This window comes from Embiotoca jacksoni, unplaced genomic scaffold (assembly GCF_022577435.1).
Source record: "Embiotoca jacksoni isolate LCO1_2020_lvr unplaced genomic scaffold, fEmbJac1.0.p SCAF_82, whole genome shotgun sequence".
Taxonomy (NCBI): Eukaryota; Metazoa; Chordata; class Actinopteri; family Embiotocidae; genus Embiotoca; species Embiotoca jacksoni.
Window position 1 is genome coordinate 27,501 of NW_027185439.1, and position 17,500 is coordinate 45,000.

The window sequence follows — 17,500 nt, forward strand, 5'->3', positions numbered from 1 at the left end:
CACACACACACACACACACACACACACACACACACACACACACACACAGGAAGCTGTTTAGACTTCTTCTGTCTCATTCGGTCTGTTTACATCTGTTTTTTTTCAGCCTGGTTTTCATTAGAAGGTTTTAACATGATGTCTTTTAAAAAAAAAAAAAAGTAATAAAGTTGAATACGAAAAAGAAAAAACGCCCGTCGTCTCTCAGCTTCAGACTCAGCGACAAACTATCAACGAGTTCGGCTGCATCGTTTTCTCTTGAAGAACACGATTACGATGATGTTGTTTTGACTGACGAGCAACGAGGAAACTTCACATTTAAAGTCCATCAAGACGAGAAGATAAACTACTGGAAGCATCATCAACACTTCCTGTTTACCTCATATCCTTTAAAAAAAAAAAGCTTTAAAACATCCACCGGCAGCTCATAAAAAAAACCCAGAAACTTGAAATATTCAGCAGAACTAAGAAGCTCTTCTTCGTCTGTTGCTGAACTTTCAACCAAATGTTGAAAATCTGATTGTTATCAAATGCTGTTTTTATTTCATTTGATCAAATTTGTTTAACTATTATTGTCATAATTATCAACTAAACTAAACAAACTCCAATATGTTAAAAATTTTAAAGCATATATATATATATATATATATATATATATATATATATATATATATTTACTACTTCGTGATCTGAGAAACATTTTCGGAGTTCAGGAGTTAGACGGAGAGGGGCTACAGGAGTTAGAGGAGGAGCTACAGGAGTTAGAGGAGGAGCTACAGGCGTTAGATGAGGGGGAGGGGCTACAATAGTTAGAGGAGGAGCTACAGGAGTTAAAGGAGGGGGTACAGGGGTTAGAAGAGGAGCTGCAGGAGTTAGAGGAGGGGGAGGGGCTACAGGAGTTAAAGGAGGGGGGGTGCAGGGGCTACAGGAGTTAGAGGAGGAGCTACATGAGTTAGATGAGGGGGAGGGGCTACAGGAGTTAAAGGAGGGGGTACAGGAGTTAGAGGAGGAGCTACAGGAGTTAAAGGAGGTGAAGAGGGGGAGGACTTCTACAAATTGAGCGTTACGAAGCTGAAAGTAAAAAGGCGTCTCCTACCTGGTGACAGATCTCGTGGACGACCACCATCGTGAGCTCCATCTGGTAGGACGACGACGACACCTCGGCGTCCAGCAGGATCTTCTGCTCCACGAACACGCTCAGCCCCCAGTTCTCCATGGCGGCGTACGGATGTTTGGGAACCGCCAACAGGTCTGAGAACCCCAAAAAATAAATAAACACATTTCAACAACCATTAATAAACTCACCGACCGCCACTTCGCCGTGACAGAACGACTGCTGGCATCACAGCACATCCCATTTTAGGTTCAAATTAAACTCATGAGTCATTTTAACAACCGCTGCCAAAAGGATTCCTTTCATCCGCACGCACACGGATATATGGAAGTATTACAGATATACGTCTGCGTGAGGGAGAGGAAGAGGAGCGAGGAAGAAGAGAGCAGCACAAAGAGAGAGAGAGGAAATGAGACCGGAGTTGAGCTTCGGCTGAGAAGATTTACGAGAGTCGAGCGAGTCGTCGCCGGACGAAGAGTCGGAGGGAAAGTCGCCGAGGCGGAGAAGAAAGTCTGAGACGCTTTAGTTTGAAGGGCTGCTCAAACCTAAAGGTTGACGAGCAGGAGACGTCCTGAAAGACGAGGACAAACACCTGGTTTCTGCAGGAAGTGGAGCTTCACAGTGAAAAGAGTTCAGGTCCTCATTTCCATTTAAAATGGGCTGAGACGGCAATTAAAGCCGGCCGACTTCAATTTAAACAGAAATGAAAAAAGGGTAAAAGAGTTGCGCTGCGTCCTTAAAGCTCAGAGACGAGGACGAGAAATCAAACATCAAATGAATTTATGACGAGTTTAATGTCAAGGATCGGACGGGTTCCCGTGGAAGCTACTTTTTGATTTATTACCTCAAATAAGAGGACAAACTTCACACTTTTACCTCTAAAAATCACCATTATGGTCTGTACAAACTATTCATGTCGAGAGTCAGAGGAGGAAATAAAAAACAAAATAAATCTAGTGGCTTTTTTTTTTTGTTAGAAAAGTTGTAAATATGAAAGTTTTTTTTTTTATGAAACCAACTGAACTGCAGTTTTCTTCAGGTGTCTCATTTCGCCGCGGTTTCCTGTCAGTCTAATCTGCGACTCAAAGCTGTCAATCATCTCAGCAGAAAAGATGACATCGGACGCGGTTAGACAGCTGTCAATCATCGCACGGGCTGCAGGTTAGCTGCCGTCGCTCGGAGACAGTAGCCCACACACGCTGACTTGAACAGCTGACTGCAGGTGTCACACTAAACTCAGCCGTCCGTGATGAAACCTCACAAGTTCACTGAAGTCATTTATCAGAGGTGCTCCAAGCTAAAGGCTAACATGCTAACAAAGAAGTGTGACGGGACGAGACTCCGTTAACATCCGACTGGAGAACATCTGGATCAGCTGGCTGAACTTTACACTGTCAAACAAGAAGACGACAAGAGGACGAAGAAGGAGTGTGTGTCTTTGTGTGTCTTTGTGTGTGTTTGTGTGTGTTTGTGTGTCTTTGTGTGTCTTTGTGTGTGTTTGTGTGTCTTTGTGTGTGTTTGTGTGTGTGTGTGTGTGTGTCTTTGTGTGTGTGTTTGTGTGTGTGTGTGTATGTGTGTGTGTGTGTGTGTGTGTGTCTTTCTGTGTGTTCTAATTTTTTTCGTGGAGACCTAAAAACAGCTGCTGCTCACAGAAAACTGTGTTTCAGAGTTTTGTTCCAGTTCTGCAGCAGCTGTTGAAGAAGAACGACAAACAAATAAAGACACACACACACTCATCAGTGTGTGTGTGTGTGTGTGTGTGTGTGTGTGTGTGTGTGTGTGTGTGTGCCCTCAGATGTTCCTCATCTGTTCTACTGATCCACTTCTTCAGTCTGCTCTTTCTATAATAAAGTACCGACAGATAACAGTCATTTATTTTTAGATATATGAATTAAAAAGCGCCGAAAAGCTCTAAAATGTTGTTTGTAGTCGGAGGTGTGAAATTTGAAACGAGCAACATTTCATTTCTGACACACCTGCATTAAAAAAAAAATATTAATATGAACTAATTTTAATATATTAATTATATTGATATATAATTAATATATATTTATATAAAATTAATCTTAGAAGCATCATGAGTTGGCGTTTATTAAAACAAGACTATTGAAGAAAAATAGAAAATATAATCATTATTATGGAGATGATTTTTTTGACTATTTTTCAAATTTAGAGATCGAAGTCTGCACTGATAAAATAAAAATAAAAGTATTCAGAGTGTTTACGTGAATGTTTTGGGGGCGGCTGTGTTAGCGGCCTTCAGCAGCTGTTGGAGCGACATCAGAAACCCGCCGAGTCATCAGCTCCTCGTAGTTCATGAAAAACGGTTCGTAGGTCAGAGACACGACGTCGGCAACAAGTCGACACGCATTCATCTAAATGTCTTCGTTAACGAGGGACGGAGATAAGGTTTGTTAAATGATCTACCTCTGCTGATAACAAGCCTCATTTGATCTTGTTTTCCAGATTTCTATCATCTAAATTAATTATTCCAACAACCTCACAGGTCGTTTATATGCGGATTAAATTAATTCACAGTTATGTTTTATCGTTGATTAACGTCTTTGGTGTTTTGATCGTTGCCATCTTGGGGTTTTTGGAGCCAGAAGTGATTGTATTTGGACGAGCTTGGGGAGGATTCTGAGGACACTAAGCCCCGCCCACCTATATCGACAAGCCTGACTGGACCACCTGTCAATCAAGTCAAACCGAAAAACATCAAACAAAATATCAGGTAACGTTTGTGGCTCAGTCTTTTTTTGCCCTCCACAGCAGCAGGGGGCAGTATGAGTCAATAAAAAAAACATGGACACTAACAAATGGACCAATATAGGAAACCTGACTGCACCCCAGGCCTGTCAATCAAACAGACACAGGCGGGGTTTTATTGGAGCCCGCCCCTACTGGCCCTCAGTGGTATTACACTTTAAGACACTTCTGTATCAGCTTCACTTTTCAGACCCGGAGATGAAAAAACATTTTTATTTCTGTAGAGAATCAATCGTTCCAGCTGTTAAACTCAGAAGTCGGATGTTCATAAATTGGAACTCTCCCACTTTTCCAGCTTCCTGAATGCTCTGATTGCTGCCGGACACTGAACGCACCACCACAGACCACCGGGTGCGTTTCCATGGACACTGCAGCGCTCCTAATTGGCTACAACCAATTTAAAAAGACATATGCAGCCGTGGTTGACTAAATCGCATCACTGAGAGGAGGCGGAGTATGACAGACGGGGGGTGTAACTGGCAGCTCAGGTCACGCATTCTGAACCGCACACGTTACCGCGGAAATGGACGCGCTTCGTCCGCAGCCGGGCCCGTCCAATCCCGTGCCGGCCTCTCTCCACCCAAGGCCGAACGTGATTGGCTGACAGCTCATTATCCACATGGCTGATGCTCAGGCAGCAGAACTGATTGGCCCACCGAGGGTGGCGGGGGTGACGAGGGGGGGGGGTCAAACAGAGACACGATTGGTTTAACTTAAGGCAAGAAATGCAAATGAGTCCCTCATTTGGTTTAAGGCGGAATATGCAAATGAGACATTATACTCGATAGACATTTAAATTAAAATGAAATGAATCGTTTCATTTTACTGCAGTGAACCTTCAGGAGGTTTGCCACCCCCCCACACAGACCCTCTCCACCCCCCCACCCCCACACACACACAATATAAGGTAACTTTCATTCAGTTCACACTCTCATGTTTCACCTGGATTCAGTGTTCGCCGGCAGCTTCTCGTTTATATTTCTTACCGTGTTTCTTTTTGTCAGATATTTTAAAATAACAACAACCATTTGTTCATTAGTGGGTCTAGCAGTCATTAGTCATCCGACTCATCCCAATATTACAGCAACAATCGAGGGAATTAAAAATACGTAAAAAAACAAAAAACCCTGATGATGTCATAGTGAGGTCATCTGCGTTATCGTCACATGAGCTAAATTAAACTAAACAAGTTTTATGTTGTTGTAAATCGTTGTGGAAAAGTGGAAAATCTTTTTTTTTTTATAAATAATGATAATAATCCTACCTTCTGATTAACTTTTAAACTTTTTAAAGCATCATCCCAATTTTTATACTTCTTATCTCACTCCTATTTTACAACTTTGAATCTATCTTCTACATTGTCTTTTATGTCTAATTTGTTGCGTGCGTTGGTCTTAAAGTGTTGTTGTTTTTTTTTAAACATTCTTAATTTCCTTTTAATTTGTTTTTAACTGTTGTTTTTTTAATTTGTTCTCAAATGTATTAAATTTTTCTGTCATATAACTAATCTGTCTTATTATTGGCCTGTCAATCATCTGTGAAGCACTTTGAACTGCACCAAAAGGTACGATAGCGCTGTATAAAACATCGATGACGTGCATCCTGATGTGGAGGTTCACTTAATAACTGCAGGTCTGTCGCACTTTAGAGAGAAAAACTCTCGTAATAAAAGAAATATGGCACTAAATGTCAAATATCTCTAAATGTTTCATTGTTAAAACACGGTTATTCAGTGATGCGGTTCAGTTTCATGTGAGAGTGATTCCTCGACATGAAGTGGACCGGTGTCTCCTCAGCGGAGGAAACACCCCGGTGAAATTTTAATGAAGAAACCCTTAATAGAATATATTTTGGTCTCCATCTTGGATTCGCTGCTTTAAGGCCGAGTATCTTTTTCTCTTTGCTTCCTTCACTCAGCGGTTCATGTTTTCGGGGCACGACCCCGAGCTTCGTCTCCGCCTCACACGTCCCAGACAAACCCCCTCTTTTGTCTTCTTCTTACACTCCCCCTCCATCTCCGCGGTCGAGCTCCACTTGTCCACCAATTATCTTTAGCTCGTCAGATAAGAACTGCTCCATATTCAACAGACACAAGAGGAGAAGACGAAGCAAAGAGTTCGACTTTGAATGTTAAAACGCCTCCGCAGCCACCGGACGACCTGCAGCGGCCGCTGAGCGGAGACCGACCCGCCGCACGCAAATAACAAACCAGCTGCAGCGAGTGCTGCTGGAGGCTGAAATGTTCATTACACCGCATAATGTGAGGGTCTCGCACAGAATAAATATCACGCCAACGATTTGCCTGTTCTTGGAAGGAAAAAGGTAAAAAAAAAAAAGGAGAAGCTGGTCCTGAGCATGGCGCTGAAGAAAAGATTGAGACAGGCTGTGAAAATTTAAAGGGCTCAAACTGAGGGGAGGAAGAAGGAAAATCTTCCTGTAAGAGTTGAATAAATGTCATTTTTTAATGATTAATTTTTGCACTAATGTGCTGCTCTAACAACCTTCTGATTTCAGCAACCAGGTGTTGAACAGGGTTGCAAGGATTTGGGTTTCAGGGTCGGGATAACCCCAATGAACCCAAACCTAAGATTAGTCGGTTCCTGACAATAAACGATAATAATAATCCCAAAAGGTGTTGGACGGGGTTGAGGTCTGGTTCTACCACATCTAAACATTTCTCCCTGGAATTGACTATAAGAATGTCGTATCGTCAAACAGAAGAGTTTCCTCCACAAACTGCTGACAAAGTTGTCAAATTAAAACTGACATCGGACAAAAACTGATTGGAAGCTTTGACCCGTCGATTGTCCCGATCAGCGTGAGCAGAGAAGCCGTCAGTTCCGGCTGGAAGAAGGACGATTAAACCACACGAGACTAATACAACATCTAGCAGCATCTGCAGCTTTGAAGGCTAACCCTGCTAGCATGATGTAGCTCATGAGCAACGGTACAATGACTTCCAGGAGTTCTGACCGTAACTGTTTGGATCACCGGTTGTACCAAACAGAAGTCTAGTACCGAACGTCTTGGAACGACTATGTGCACCGTTTCACCTCGGTTTACGGTCTACGTGAGAGTATTTAATGAAAGTTGATGCCAAAAGAAGAAAGGAAATCTAAAACACCTAAAAGTGTAGAAAAAGTGAAAAAGAAAAGGAGTCAGTTTGACGTTTGAGTCGTACATGTGGACCTGATTCGTCTTTGTGTCGGAGGCTCGGACTGATCGCTCCGCCGGCGTCATCTCTACATACTGACAGGAATCTCTACAAACTGAAGCTGTCAGCACCGTTGGGCCTTAAAGATGATTTAAAACTGAAGACAGTGTAGATATGTTTTAATGAGGTCGCGGCTGAGTGAACGTCCTCAATCTCGGGAGCCGTCGGCTATCGGTCGGATGACGGTTTTTAGCCTCTTGGGACGACGGCCGGTATTACTGCAGATGTTTGGTAGTCTGAAATTACTAGACCTAAATTCTCTCTGTGAATATCTGAGTCTGGCCAAAATCCTTTGAGGGAGCCGGTCGTTGCATTTTAATGGAGGTAAGACCTCGGGGGTGAATTTTCGAAACTATTAGAGCAGCCTTTAACAAATCCGCACACACGTTGAGCGCCGAAAACTGTACCGCCGACGCCAATGTTGGGACTCTTTCATCATCTTCGTCCTCCCTTCAGAGTACCTGAGCAAACCTTAAGGTGAACAGTTTCCAGACTATAATCGCAGCAGGGACTGAGGTTGCGCAATTGGCATCGGAGCCGCGCTCATGCGCCCGAGTCGTACCTCGAAGTGTCTACAAGTGCCCGTAACCATTTCTGGTGTGGCACCCTTCATACTTAAACTACTGGAAATGTTCAAGGTAAGAATGGAAACCCTAAAAACAAACCTCCTGAGAAACCAGTGAGTATAATCGTCTTGTAATCACCTCAGAGTTTCTAACAAAGGTAATAAATTATAATCCCATTTCGACCGATGTATTTCGCCTCTTTGGCATTCGACATTGAGTGTTTACCTGCACGCGATCAAAGCTTTAGACCAAAGATGGAAACTAATGCACCCATTTATGCAGATATGTTCATAGAGATCGACACGTCCTTCAATCTGAAGCGACAAAACAAACAAAATGATGCTTTTCATGCACAAAGACGGACGCACACCGAGGTGATTGTGAAGATATCGAGCTGTCAGTCCTGATTCAAACTCTAAATCTCTCTCTGTCACTCTGTACAAGTGGAAAATCTATATATGTGTGTGTGTGTGTGTGTGTGTGTGTGTGTGTGTGTTTGTAGAGGAGACTCAGAGGACGGTAACCCATCAACTCGCCTGGGGCCAGGTGATTGGCTTGGCTCGCTGCCAGCCCGGCCAATCAGAGGCCTTGATTTCCCCGCAGCGATAAAAGCTGAGAAACATTTAACGGGCGAGCAGAGTCGCCCTTTAAAAAGCGTCGTAGCACAGCTGGAAAAGTATAATTTAATATCATAAACGACCTGATTAGTCTCATTACCCGCCCGGTCTGTTGAATCTGTTATTTTTGGGGCTTCTGTTTTAGCGGGTGACGCCGCTGCAGGGACCGCTGAGACATGTAACTACTTCTTACTAATTACCTTTGCCCGTCCGAGCTCCTCTCTTTGTTCCTGTCGACTCCTTTTGTCAAAGTCACCTGAATGGCAGCGTCGTTTTTGTAACCTTCAGATTTCTGCTTTACTTTCAAAGAGGTGGTCAAGGCCAGATGAGGCGTTATGTACGCACAGTATCGTTTGATTAAAGAGCAAATGAACAAAAACTCACGTTGGTAGGACGAGATTTCAGCTCTTGAATGTGGAAAAAAACAAAAATCACTTTATCGTCTATACGAAAAGATCGGAACTTCTTCCACCTCAGCCGAACCATTTTTACCAACTTCCACTTGAGGTTTTAATGTGAATAAGATCTGACAGATTGAAGCGCATTCATCTACCGCTACTTATTATCCGCCGTCTGTGAATGTGCTAACAGGTCGTCTTTAACACTCTCTCACTCTTTAAACAGTAGTTAAATAACAAAATGAGACAGGAAGTGAAGTTAGGACGCACCGGGAGCGGCAATTTTGCGCTAACTATTATCTTAAAGAGCGTCTGTGGGCGGTGACGACCGACGAGCCCTGACACCCATTATCACCGGCGGACAGCTGTCACACAATCTACTGCTCCATCATCCCATTATCCCCCCACACCCCCCACACCCCCCCCACAGCGTGGTTGCCATGGAGAGTTTTGTTGAAGTCTTCTTCCAGCCGCCGTGATGTTTGCATCGGTCACGTCTTCCACCTGACGGCCGCCACAGATGGACTGTTTATATAACGTCTTTATTCTTTCTGTCTTCAGTCTTATTCTTCCATCTGCTTTGTTTATCCGCTCGTCTTCCTCTTCACGGCCCTGACATCTTCTTCTTCTTCTCTTTCCTTTCTCTCCATCTGCTCGTTTCTCTTCACATTTTGTCACACAGATCACTCTTCTCGCTCCGCCATCTGTTTCTCTCTCCCGTCACGCCTCTCTCTCTCTCGTCGGTCCCGGTGAGCCGCCGCGGTGTCGCGTTGTAAAACGTCCTCCGCGGCGCTCCAGATCAGTATGTGAAAGCGTCTGCGGCCGCGTCATCTCAGCAGATCTTCGGGATTTGTCACACAAAGCGCAAAAGCAAACAGCCGACTGATTATATATGTAGAGTCGCGGCGGTGTGACTAATGGTGTGGAACATATGCTGTGGTTTGTCCTTTTAACAGCCTTTCATCATCTTTGAAGCCTCGTTGTTCACCAGAAGTTAAACCCAGTAACTCCATTATGAGACGAAGACGGCATGAGTCACATGGGAAATGGTTTCCAATCAGGATCAGTCACAAAACACAGACTGTTTATAAAAGTGTTCGTAGCTGCCGGGTCTGACGCCGATCCAGAAGTGTCTTCAGCTGCAATACCAGCGAGTGCCACTAGAGGTCGGCTCCAAAAAGCCTCCGGCTCCATAGACTCCCATTCAACTTCTCTCATCAAATCCAAAGTGAATAAAATGTGTCCATCAGTTATCTCGGTGTTGTTAGCTAAAGTCACTCCTTCTTATTAGTTTTCTGGAGGTCCATCTGAAACCCGCCATTTATTAGATATCAGGCCTCAAAAAGTGGTATGTTTGGGGGAGCGTGTCTGGTTCTGATTGACAGGCCTGTAATGCAGTCAGGTTTGTGCTATGGGTGGGCGGGGCTTAGTGTCCTCCGGTTCCCGGTCAGAACGAGTCCCAAATATGGTTCAGTTCAAAAGTGGCATTTTTAGATAATGGTACGTTTTGCGCTGGGATTTGTAACGTGGTCAGTTTATGTTTATGTTGTACGTGTGTGTTGCCATGGTTACGAAGACAGGCCTTACTCACCACCAGTATTGTTGTTGTTGAGGAGACGCTCATTAACGTATCTGAAGCCAACAGGTCTGAACCGAGTAACAGAGATTAATTTTGGCTTCGCATAAAGTAACGACGCTGCTCGGTGAGCAAGTTGGCAGCTGTTTCCAGCTAGCCGGGTTGCTATGGTTACCAGCATAAAGAGATGAGAAAAACAAAAGCGACATCGGAATAATAATAATAATAATAAAAAAAACGACATGAAGTTCAGCACAATAACGACCGGGGTTCAGAGACAGACAGGTGGACAGAGAGACAGGTGGACAGACAGACAGGTGGACAGACAGACAGGCGCAGGTAGACGCAGTAATAACGTGATTTATGGCTCCTTATATTCTAATGAAGTCTGTGCAAACAGCTCCTGTAGCCATAAATTATCCACTTCACACACAAGAAATACACTGCAGAGACACAGAGAGCAACGGAAGAGATTAATTAGCCTGGTTCCTGGGATCACACACACACACACACACACACACACACACACACACACACACACACACACACAGAGAAGCAGAGCAGGAAAAGCTAATCTAGTAATTAAACTTTTCCTGTGCTTTTTATTTAACGCCGTCGTTCCTGCAGTCGCTTGTACAAAGAAAAAGTCCAAAACACACCTTCACTCGTTAATCACGCGACATTTATCGCCCCAAAGGACATCGGAGAGCAACATGAATGCATGTCCATGAAAAGTACTTATTGATTCTGCATTTATTTTTCTAATGAATATTAACATTTCTACTGCAGCAAAGGTTGATAGAAGAGATGAAAAAAAGGAACTAACGTGAGAGTAGTTCAGAACTTCCATTGGAAATCTTCCGTTTTAAGCACAGAGCGTGGTGACGCAAACAACCGGGTTGAGGCAGGAATTCCAGTTAAAAGTATTAATGCAGCCAAAAATTTGGGTTGGAACACAAAAACATGTACTTTCTGCACCATTTAAACAATTCTTATAAATACATTTTTTTAAGTATCACAAGTCCCATAAAAAAAAAAGGCAATACAAATCCAATACAGAACTTCCATTGATAATCTGTCGTTTTAACATTTGACTCAAATCAAGTCCACCTCCAGGTTGGACTATAATAAGACGCCATCACACCTGTGGAAATATAAGATCAAGTGTAATTTAATAGTAATTTATAGCATTAAGTAGAAGTTAATTATGTCACAAAACAATAACGATTCTTATAAATTCAAATCTTTAAGCTCACGAGTCTTTAATACAGAAGTTCCTTTGAAAAATCTGCCGTTTTAGCCTTCGACTACAATACAGTCAAATCTCCAGGTTGGATGATTAAAAAAAAAAATACAATCACTGCTGTGGAAATATGAGATTAATTGTGATTTAATGTACTTAAAGCATTAACTTCAACTTTATGTCGTTAAATTCAATCTCTAAACTTCCATTTAAAATCTTCAGAGAGCAGCCGGACATCCAGGTCGGACGAGAAAAAAAAGAGAAGCACGTTTTCATGTCTGTGCAATTAAATATTAATTCTTGAATACTTTTATAAAGCGAAGTGGAGCGCTGTCCGGCTGCATTAAAACATCGAAGCACCTCGAGTCGTCCTCTCTAACCAGAACTTCATTTAGAAACGTGTCCTTTGACCTACATCCCGACACAAAGATGTCACCGCCCGCCGTACGATCAAAAGAGCGGCGACCGTTTAATCCGCTCGTACGGTTTAATCCTCCTTTTGTCCGCGCAGCCTTCGGGGCTCGTGATCGGGCCTCATTAGGAGGATGTCACCGTGTTCGGCTGAAGCGCTGTCCGGAGGTGTGCGTGCGCGTCGCTTTCGCCCTGAACCGTTAATAACGCACATCTGAACGCGTTAGCCGAGGTTAACGAGCCTCGAGACAACGGCGCCGAACTAAACAACCGAAATAGGAAGGAGCCGGTTTATTTATTTAAAGAAAACGAAAACCTCCCGTCTCTACGACGTTTCAGCACCGGACAGCTCCTCCACGTGAAGGTAAAACAGGAAGTCACGGAGGTCTCTATCAGCCGATGGAGGTCACGCGTAGTACTGTAAGTGGTGGTTACCACGGTTACAAACAGAGATGATGGAAGTTACAGTTGGTTTATCATCTTTCTGATGACAGCAGCTGAACACCAGTTATGATTACTATTATTATCTTTATCACGGGAAATTGGAGGACCAGCTCGCGTCCACATGGAGCCTCCGTACGATGTGTTTGTTGCACTTCAAAGTCACGTATTTTAGTTTACACTTTTTCTTGTTTTTTTTAGTTTTTTTACGGTGGTTGTTTTTTTTCCGTCTTGATTTCCATTAGAAGACATTTTATGGTTTATGGTATAGTTTACATCTCTTCTCTGCAGCTCTACCAAACAACAGGCTGATTTCTGTCTGTATCTTTGAGACTCATTGATAAAAAATAAATAAATTTAAAAAAAACCTCCGGTTTTCCTTAGTTTAGTTTAGAATCTTTGGTTTGTCTCTTCCGGGCTCCTGTAGAAACATGACCTGCTCCTTACGTACATACAAAGGTCTTTTTTAAAGTAACGGAAACACAACGCTTATTAATTTCAGGTGAATACACGCTCATAAAAAAACAGTTATTAATATTACACTCCCTTAAATCCTGCACACTGGACCTTTAAGAGATTCTAAAACTTGGTATTTGTAGGCATAATAATTAATAATAACTCTTGAGTGACTAGATTACAGTAAATAATTAAGTGTCTCTATTCTGACCTGTTATTATCAGCTGGGATGTCCTCCACTCACATATTCATAGATTCATGCCGAGAACAATCCTTTCGTTTCTGTATTTAGGCTCCACATAGAAGGACAGAAATATATGGATTTATTCCTCATTAAGCGTCCACGTTTCCCCGCTGACGGGATTTCTCTTTGATTTTTAAAACACACACGGAGACGTTGAATCGTCCCGGGAGGACGAGTCCACTGAGATCTGATGATGAACACACACACGAAGCGAGATGGGAGGGGGGTGGGGGGGGGAGGGGGGACGTGTCTCTGTGTGTGTTTATTTTAATGAGATTTCAAAGTAAAAAAAAAAGATGAATCCGTACCGGTAGAATCACGTTTGTCAAAAAGGTAACGGATCCGTTATTTGATCGGAATTTGAACTGACAACTTCCTGATCAGAAAAGGATTAATTCCTCCATCGCCTCCTCCTCCTCCTCCTCTTCCTCCTCCTTTACAAATCAGAACACGTATCCAGGACACGCTAAGGCCGCGGCACAGTCGTCACGCCTCTTGACACGTCCTAATTCGGCCGCCGACACGTGTCCTAATTTGTCCGCGGAGGAACTCGTTAACGAAGCGACCCGAGAAAAGAGTCAGACTGTGTTTTTATCTTTTTTTTCAGCTTGTAGGGACATTTACAGGGAAAAAACATCAGCTGCTGACGCGGCGTTTCAGCTGAAGGGTTGGATAGATGAACCGTCTCATCTCCGGAGCGAAGAGGCCTCGTTTAGCGTGTCGCGTTAATCTGTTAAAGGGGTTTGAGATATCATTAAAGTTGTGTCGTCCTCCCACATTAAAGCTGACGTGATATCACCTGCTCGGGTCGGGAGATAAAATCCTCCTGAAGACATGAAGACGGGTCGTATTTCAACGGAAAAAACTTTTAGGAACGTGTGTTTCTGTGTTTAAATCAAAGTAGTTTGACACCAGTGAGCAGAAATCCCCTCTTATATATATTCTTTTTTCTTGTATATAAAAGTGTTTGTAGTTTCCGGGTCTGAAAAATGAGGCCGATGCAGAATTGCATTGAATGGGAGTCTATGGAGCCGGAGGATTTTTGGAGCCGACCTCTGGTGGCACTCGCTGGTATTGCAGCTGAAGGCTCAAACCTGGACGCTCCGTCCACTTTTATAAACAGTCGACAGTTCAGGATCCTGCTGACTCCGCCCACCAATCAACACGCAGCACAGTGTCAGAGGAATTATGGGAAATATTCACACCACGGAGAAGACGTTGGTGATTTTTCCGATCAGCAGGTATTATAGTCGTTTATGATGAGTCTCTCCTCGACAGTCGTCTTCGTACTTCCTGTTAAAGTCTCTGGATTAAACAGAAACGCTGTCATCACACTTCAGCTTGCTGCCAGACTTTCATCAGCGACTTCCTTTATTTGCGCTGTTCACCCGTCAGACGCCGCTAGTTTTGATCTGTTGATATAATGAGCTGCAGAGTTTCATTGTTTACGGTTTTGTAAACAACAACACGGTGAACGGCGAAAATGACTTGATAAGCAGCCGGATTAAACGGCAGCACATCGGTTTGTTCAACGCATGTAAAGTCTGGTGTTATTGTAGGACGTCAACACCACGAGTCTGAACAACACAAACAAACATAGAGGGCCGTCGTCGTCATGGTTACAGCAATAAACGTGATTTGGAACGTAACGGAACAGTCGGGAGTTAAAAGAAACAACGTTAACGTCCAACGTGAGTTGTCGACACTTCAACACATACAAAGTGTGTAATACACACGTTCGTCCAGTAGAGGGAGGCGTATTTATGCCGCTTCTTTGACTCGTCAGACGTGTCGTTGTCACGTACTTTAGGAAAACTAAACTACGTGGAAATTGACGTGGTTCGAGTTAAAAAAAAAAACGAACAGCGTTCAGGAAAGTGGAGTGATTTAGTGGATTGATTCTGAGCTCAACACTTGATGCTTTCTCACACAACGAAACTACAACGCACCTGTAAGTATTATTAATCTGGACCAAATTATTACCAAATTTAATTTCACTTTCTGTAAACTGCATCTAGCGGAAAAAAAACCCCCAAAAAACATCACGTGACCGCGAACGTTCGACTGCCTGACATCAGGTCGAACTTCTTCTTCTTCAACTGTAACGGCCGTCGTTTCATTTCAATAAAGACAATCTGAATTTCACAGGAGACGAAGAGCAGAGGGATGCAGAGAGGCAAGAGAGTGGGAGAGACATCACCATGGCAACAGATGTTGGGTCACTGAGTCGGTGAGAGGCCAGCGAACCCTACTCTGGATTCATCGTGTGTGTGTGTGTGTGTGTGTGTGTGTGTGTGTGTGTGTGTGTGTAGTTCTGCTCTATATATATCTATGTGCAGACGGGGAGGGAGTGTGTTCCAGAAAATAATGGAGGTGAAGTGGAGACAGAAAGAAAGAAGGTGGAAAACTCTTTGAGAGACTGAGAGTGTGAGTGTGTGCGTGCGTGCGTGCGTGTGTGTGTGTGTGTGTGTGTGTGTGCGTGTGTGTGTGTGCGTGTGTGTGCGTGTGTGTGTGGTGACCTTGGCGGTGTGATGCCAGGGAGAGTTTCAGTCGACAAACTGGCAACCAACCAACCTGCCTGCCAGCGAAACACACGAAAATTACACACCTGAATACACACACACACACACACACACACACACACACACACACACATACACACACACACACACACAAAGCCTACAGGTACGACTTCGGTCGTCATGGTAACCGGTCTGCGGACCTGCAGAATTGGTGATCCGGCTGCCAAACTCGGCTTTCCAAAAAATAAAAAATAAACAATATTTGACAACACAAACAACTTCTGTCCGGTCAGGAGGGAGCGTGTTGGAAGCGACACCTGGTGAACCACAGCTGTGTGCATCCGCCGCGAAAAATAGTCCCAAATAAATGGACAATAAACAATATACTGGCACCCTTTTAAAAAATAAAACCATATATTTTTGTTCCCATAGAAATCAAGAAAAGGATTAAAAGTAACAACCGACCCAAGAAAACCAACGTAGATTAATCTGTCACAGAAAATAGTCCCCAATAAATGTCTTCCTGTTTGTCTGTACGGCAGCGTTTAAAAAATACATTTCTGGAAAAAGTTGAAAACCAAATGCTGACACAAGAAAACCAACGTAGATTAATCATAATCATAATTAATGAAAATAGTCCCTGCACTACTTCCTGTTTGTTTTTAAAAGATGGACGTCCTCTGTAGGAAAAGTCAGCGAGTACAGTGAGACGACTGTCGGGTCTGTCGTGGGATTTCATCGACTATAAATACAGCAGATACAGAAATAACGCCGACCTCGTGCTTTCAAACGAACTCGGAGAACTCTGGTTTGTGTTTTCTGAGGTGATTCTTCACGTTCGATCGGAGACTTCGGGAAGGAGGACGACGTCCGATGAAAGAGACCGTGAGGTCGCGGAGGTGAGGACGATGGAGAAGGGTTTTGTTGGGAGTGACGAAGGTCGGAAAGGATTCAGAACGAGTCCGTCAGAAGGACAGATGACGGTTCGGAGACGAAGAGGTGAAGAAGAAGAAGATCGTGTAAAAGTGTAAAAGTGTAAAAGTGCCCAACGCAGACCAGACGTCCACTAAAAGTGTTTTAAAACTTTAAGTTTAAAAACCCCATGAAGCCTCATTACTGCCGAGACAGAAAGATCCACTCAGACCGCCGATCAATACTTCAAATCGATCGGCGTTTCCTCAGGTGAACCGCCGTCTCGGTTACTTACAGCATCTCTCTTCTGGAGAATCTTCATCTTTGTCTCCTTTATTTTTTCTTCCATCGTTTGTTCTTTGATTGCGACACACAAACGCACACACACACACACACACACACACACACACACACACGCACACACACACACACACACACGCACACACACACACACACACACACACACACACACACACACACACACACACACACACACACACACACACACACAGGAACACGGCCCTCTGAGTGTGTGTTGCGTAACGAGCTCTCGTCGTCTTGAACTGACACTAAAATAGCCGCCTCAGCTCCTCTTTGTCTTTAAAAGCACCAATTAGAGACATTTAATCACTGCTGGCCGTCCACACGAGTCACACGCACGCGGAGACATTTCATTTGTCCTCTGCGGTCTCCAGGAAAACCCCGACTGCTCTGAAGGGAAATGGAAAATCTCTCAGTGGCATCAAAGCTAATATTTTTCCAACAGATTAAAAATTAACAATTTTAGCCAACGAACACCGAAACATTGCAACCAGAAGTTTTTAAAACAGATTCAGGAACATTTTAAAATGAGAGAGAAAGAAAAACCTCCGTTAGTAGGAAAGAAAAACTTTTAAATGAGCAAAAGTGGATTGAAACACGTCAGAAACACACTTTATATCATCGTTAAACACACTCTGCTTTTAAAGCAACACAATGAAGTCCATTGACACTTTAATACACACCTCCACCTCCACCTCC

General features: G+C 43.5%; 1 protein-coding gene across 1 annotated transcript in view; it reads right to left on the reverse strand.

The window, feature by feature from the left end:
• LOC138192134 (thyrotropin-releasing hormone-degrading ectoenzyme-like) overlaps positions 1 to 17,500 on the reverse strand; it is a gene marked incomplete at its 3' end in the record, with an annotated part of 83,791 nt that overhangs the window by 23,195 nt on the left and 43,096 nt on the right. The window contains 1 exon segment of the mRNA XM_069139357.1: positions 1,094 to 1,248. Within this exon segment, the coding sequence (XP_068995458.1) occupies positions 1,094 to 1,248 (155 nt within the window).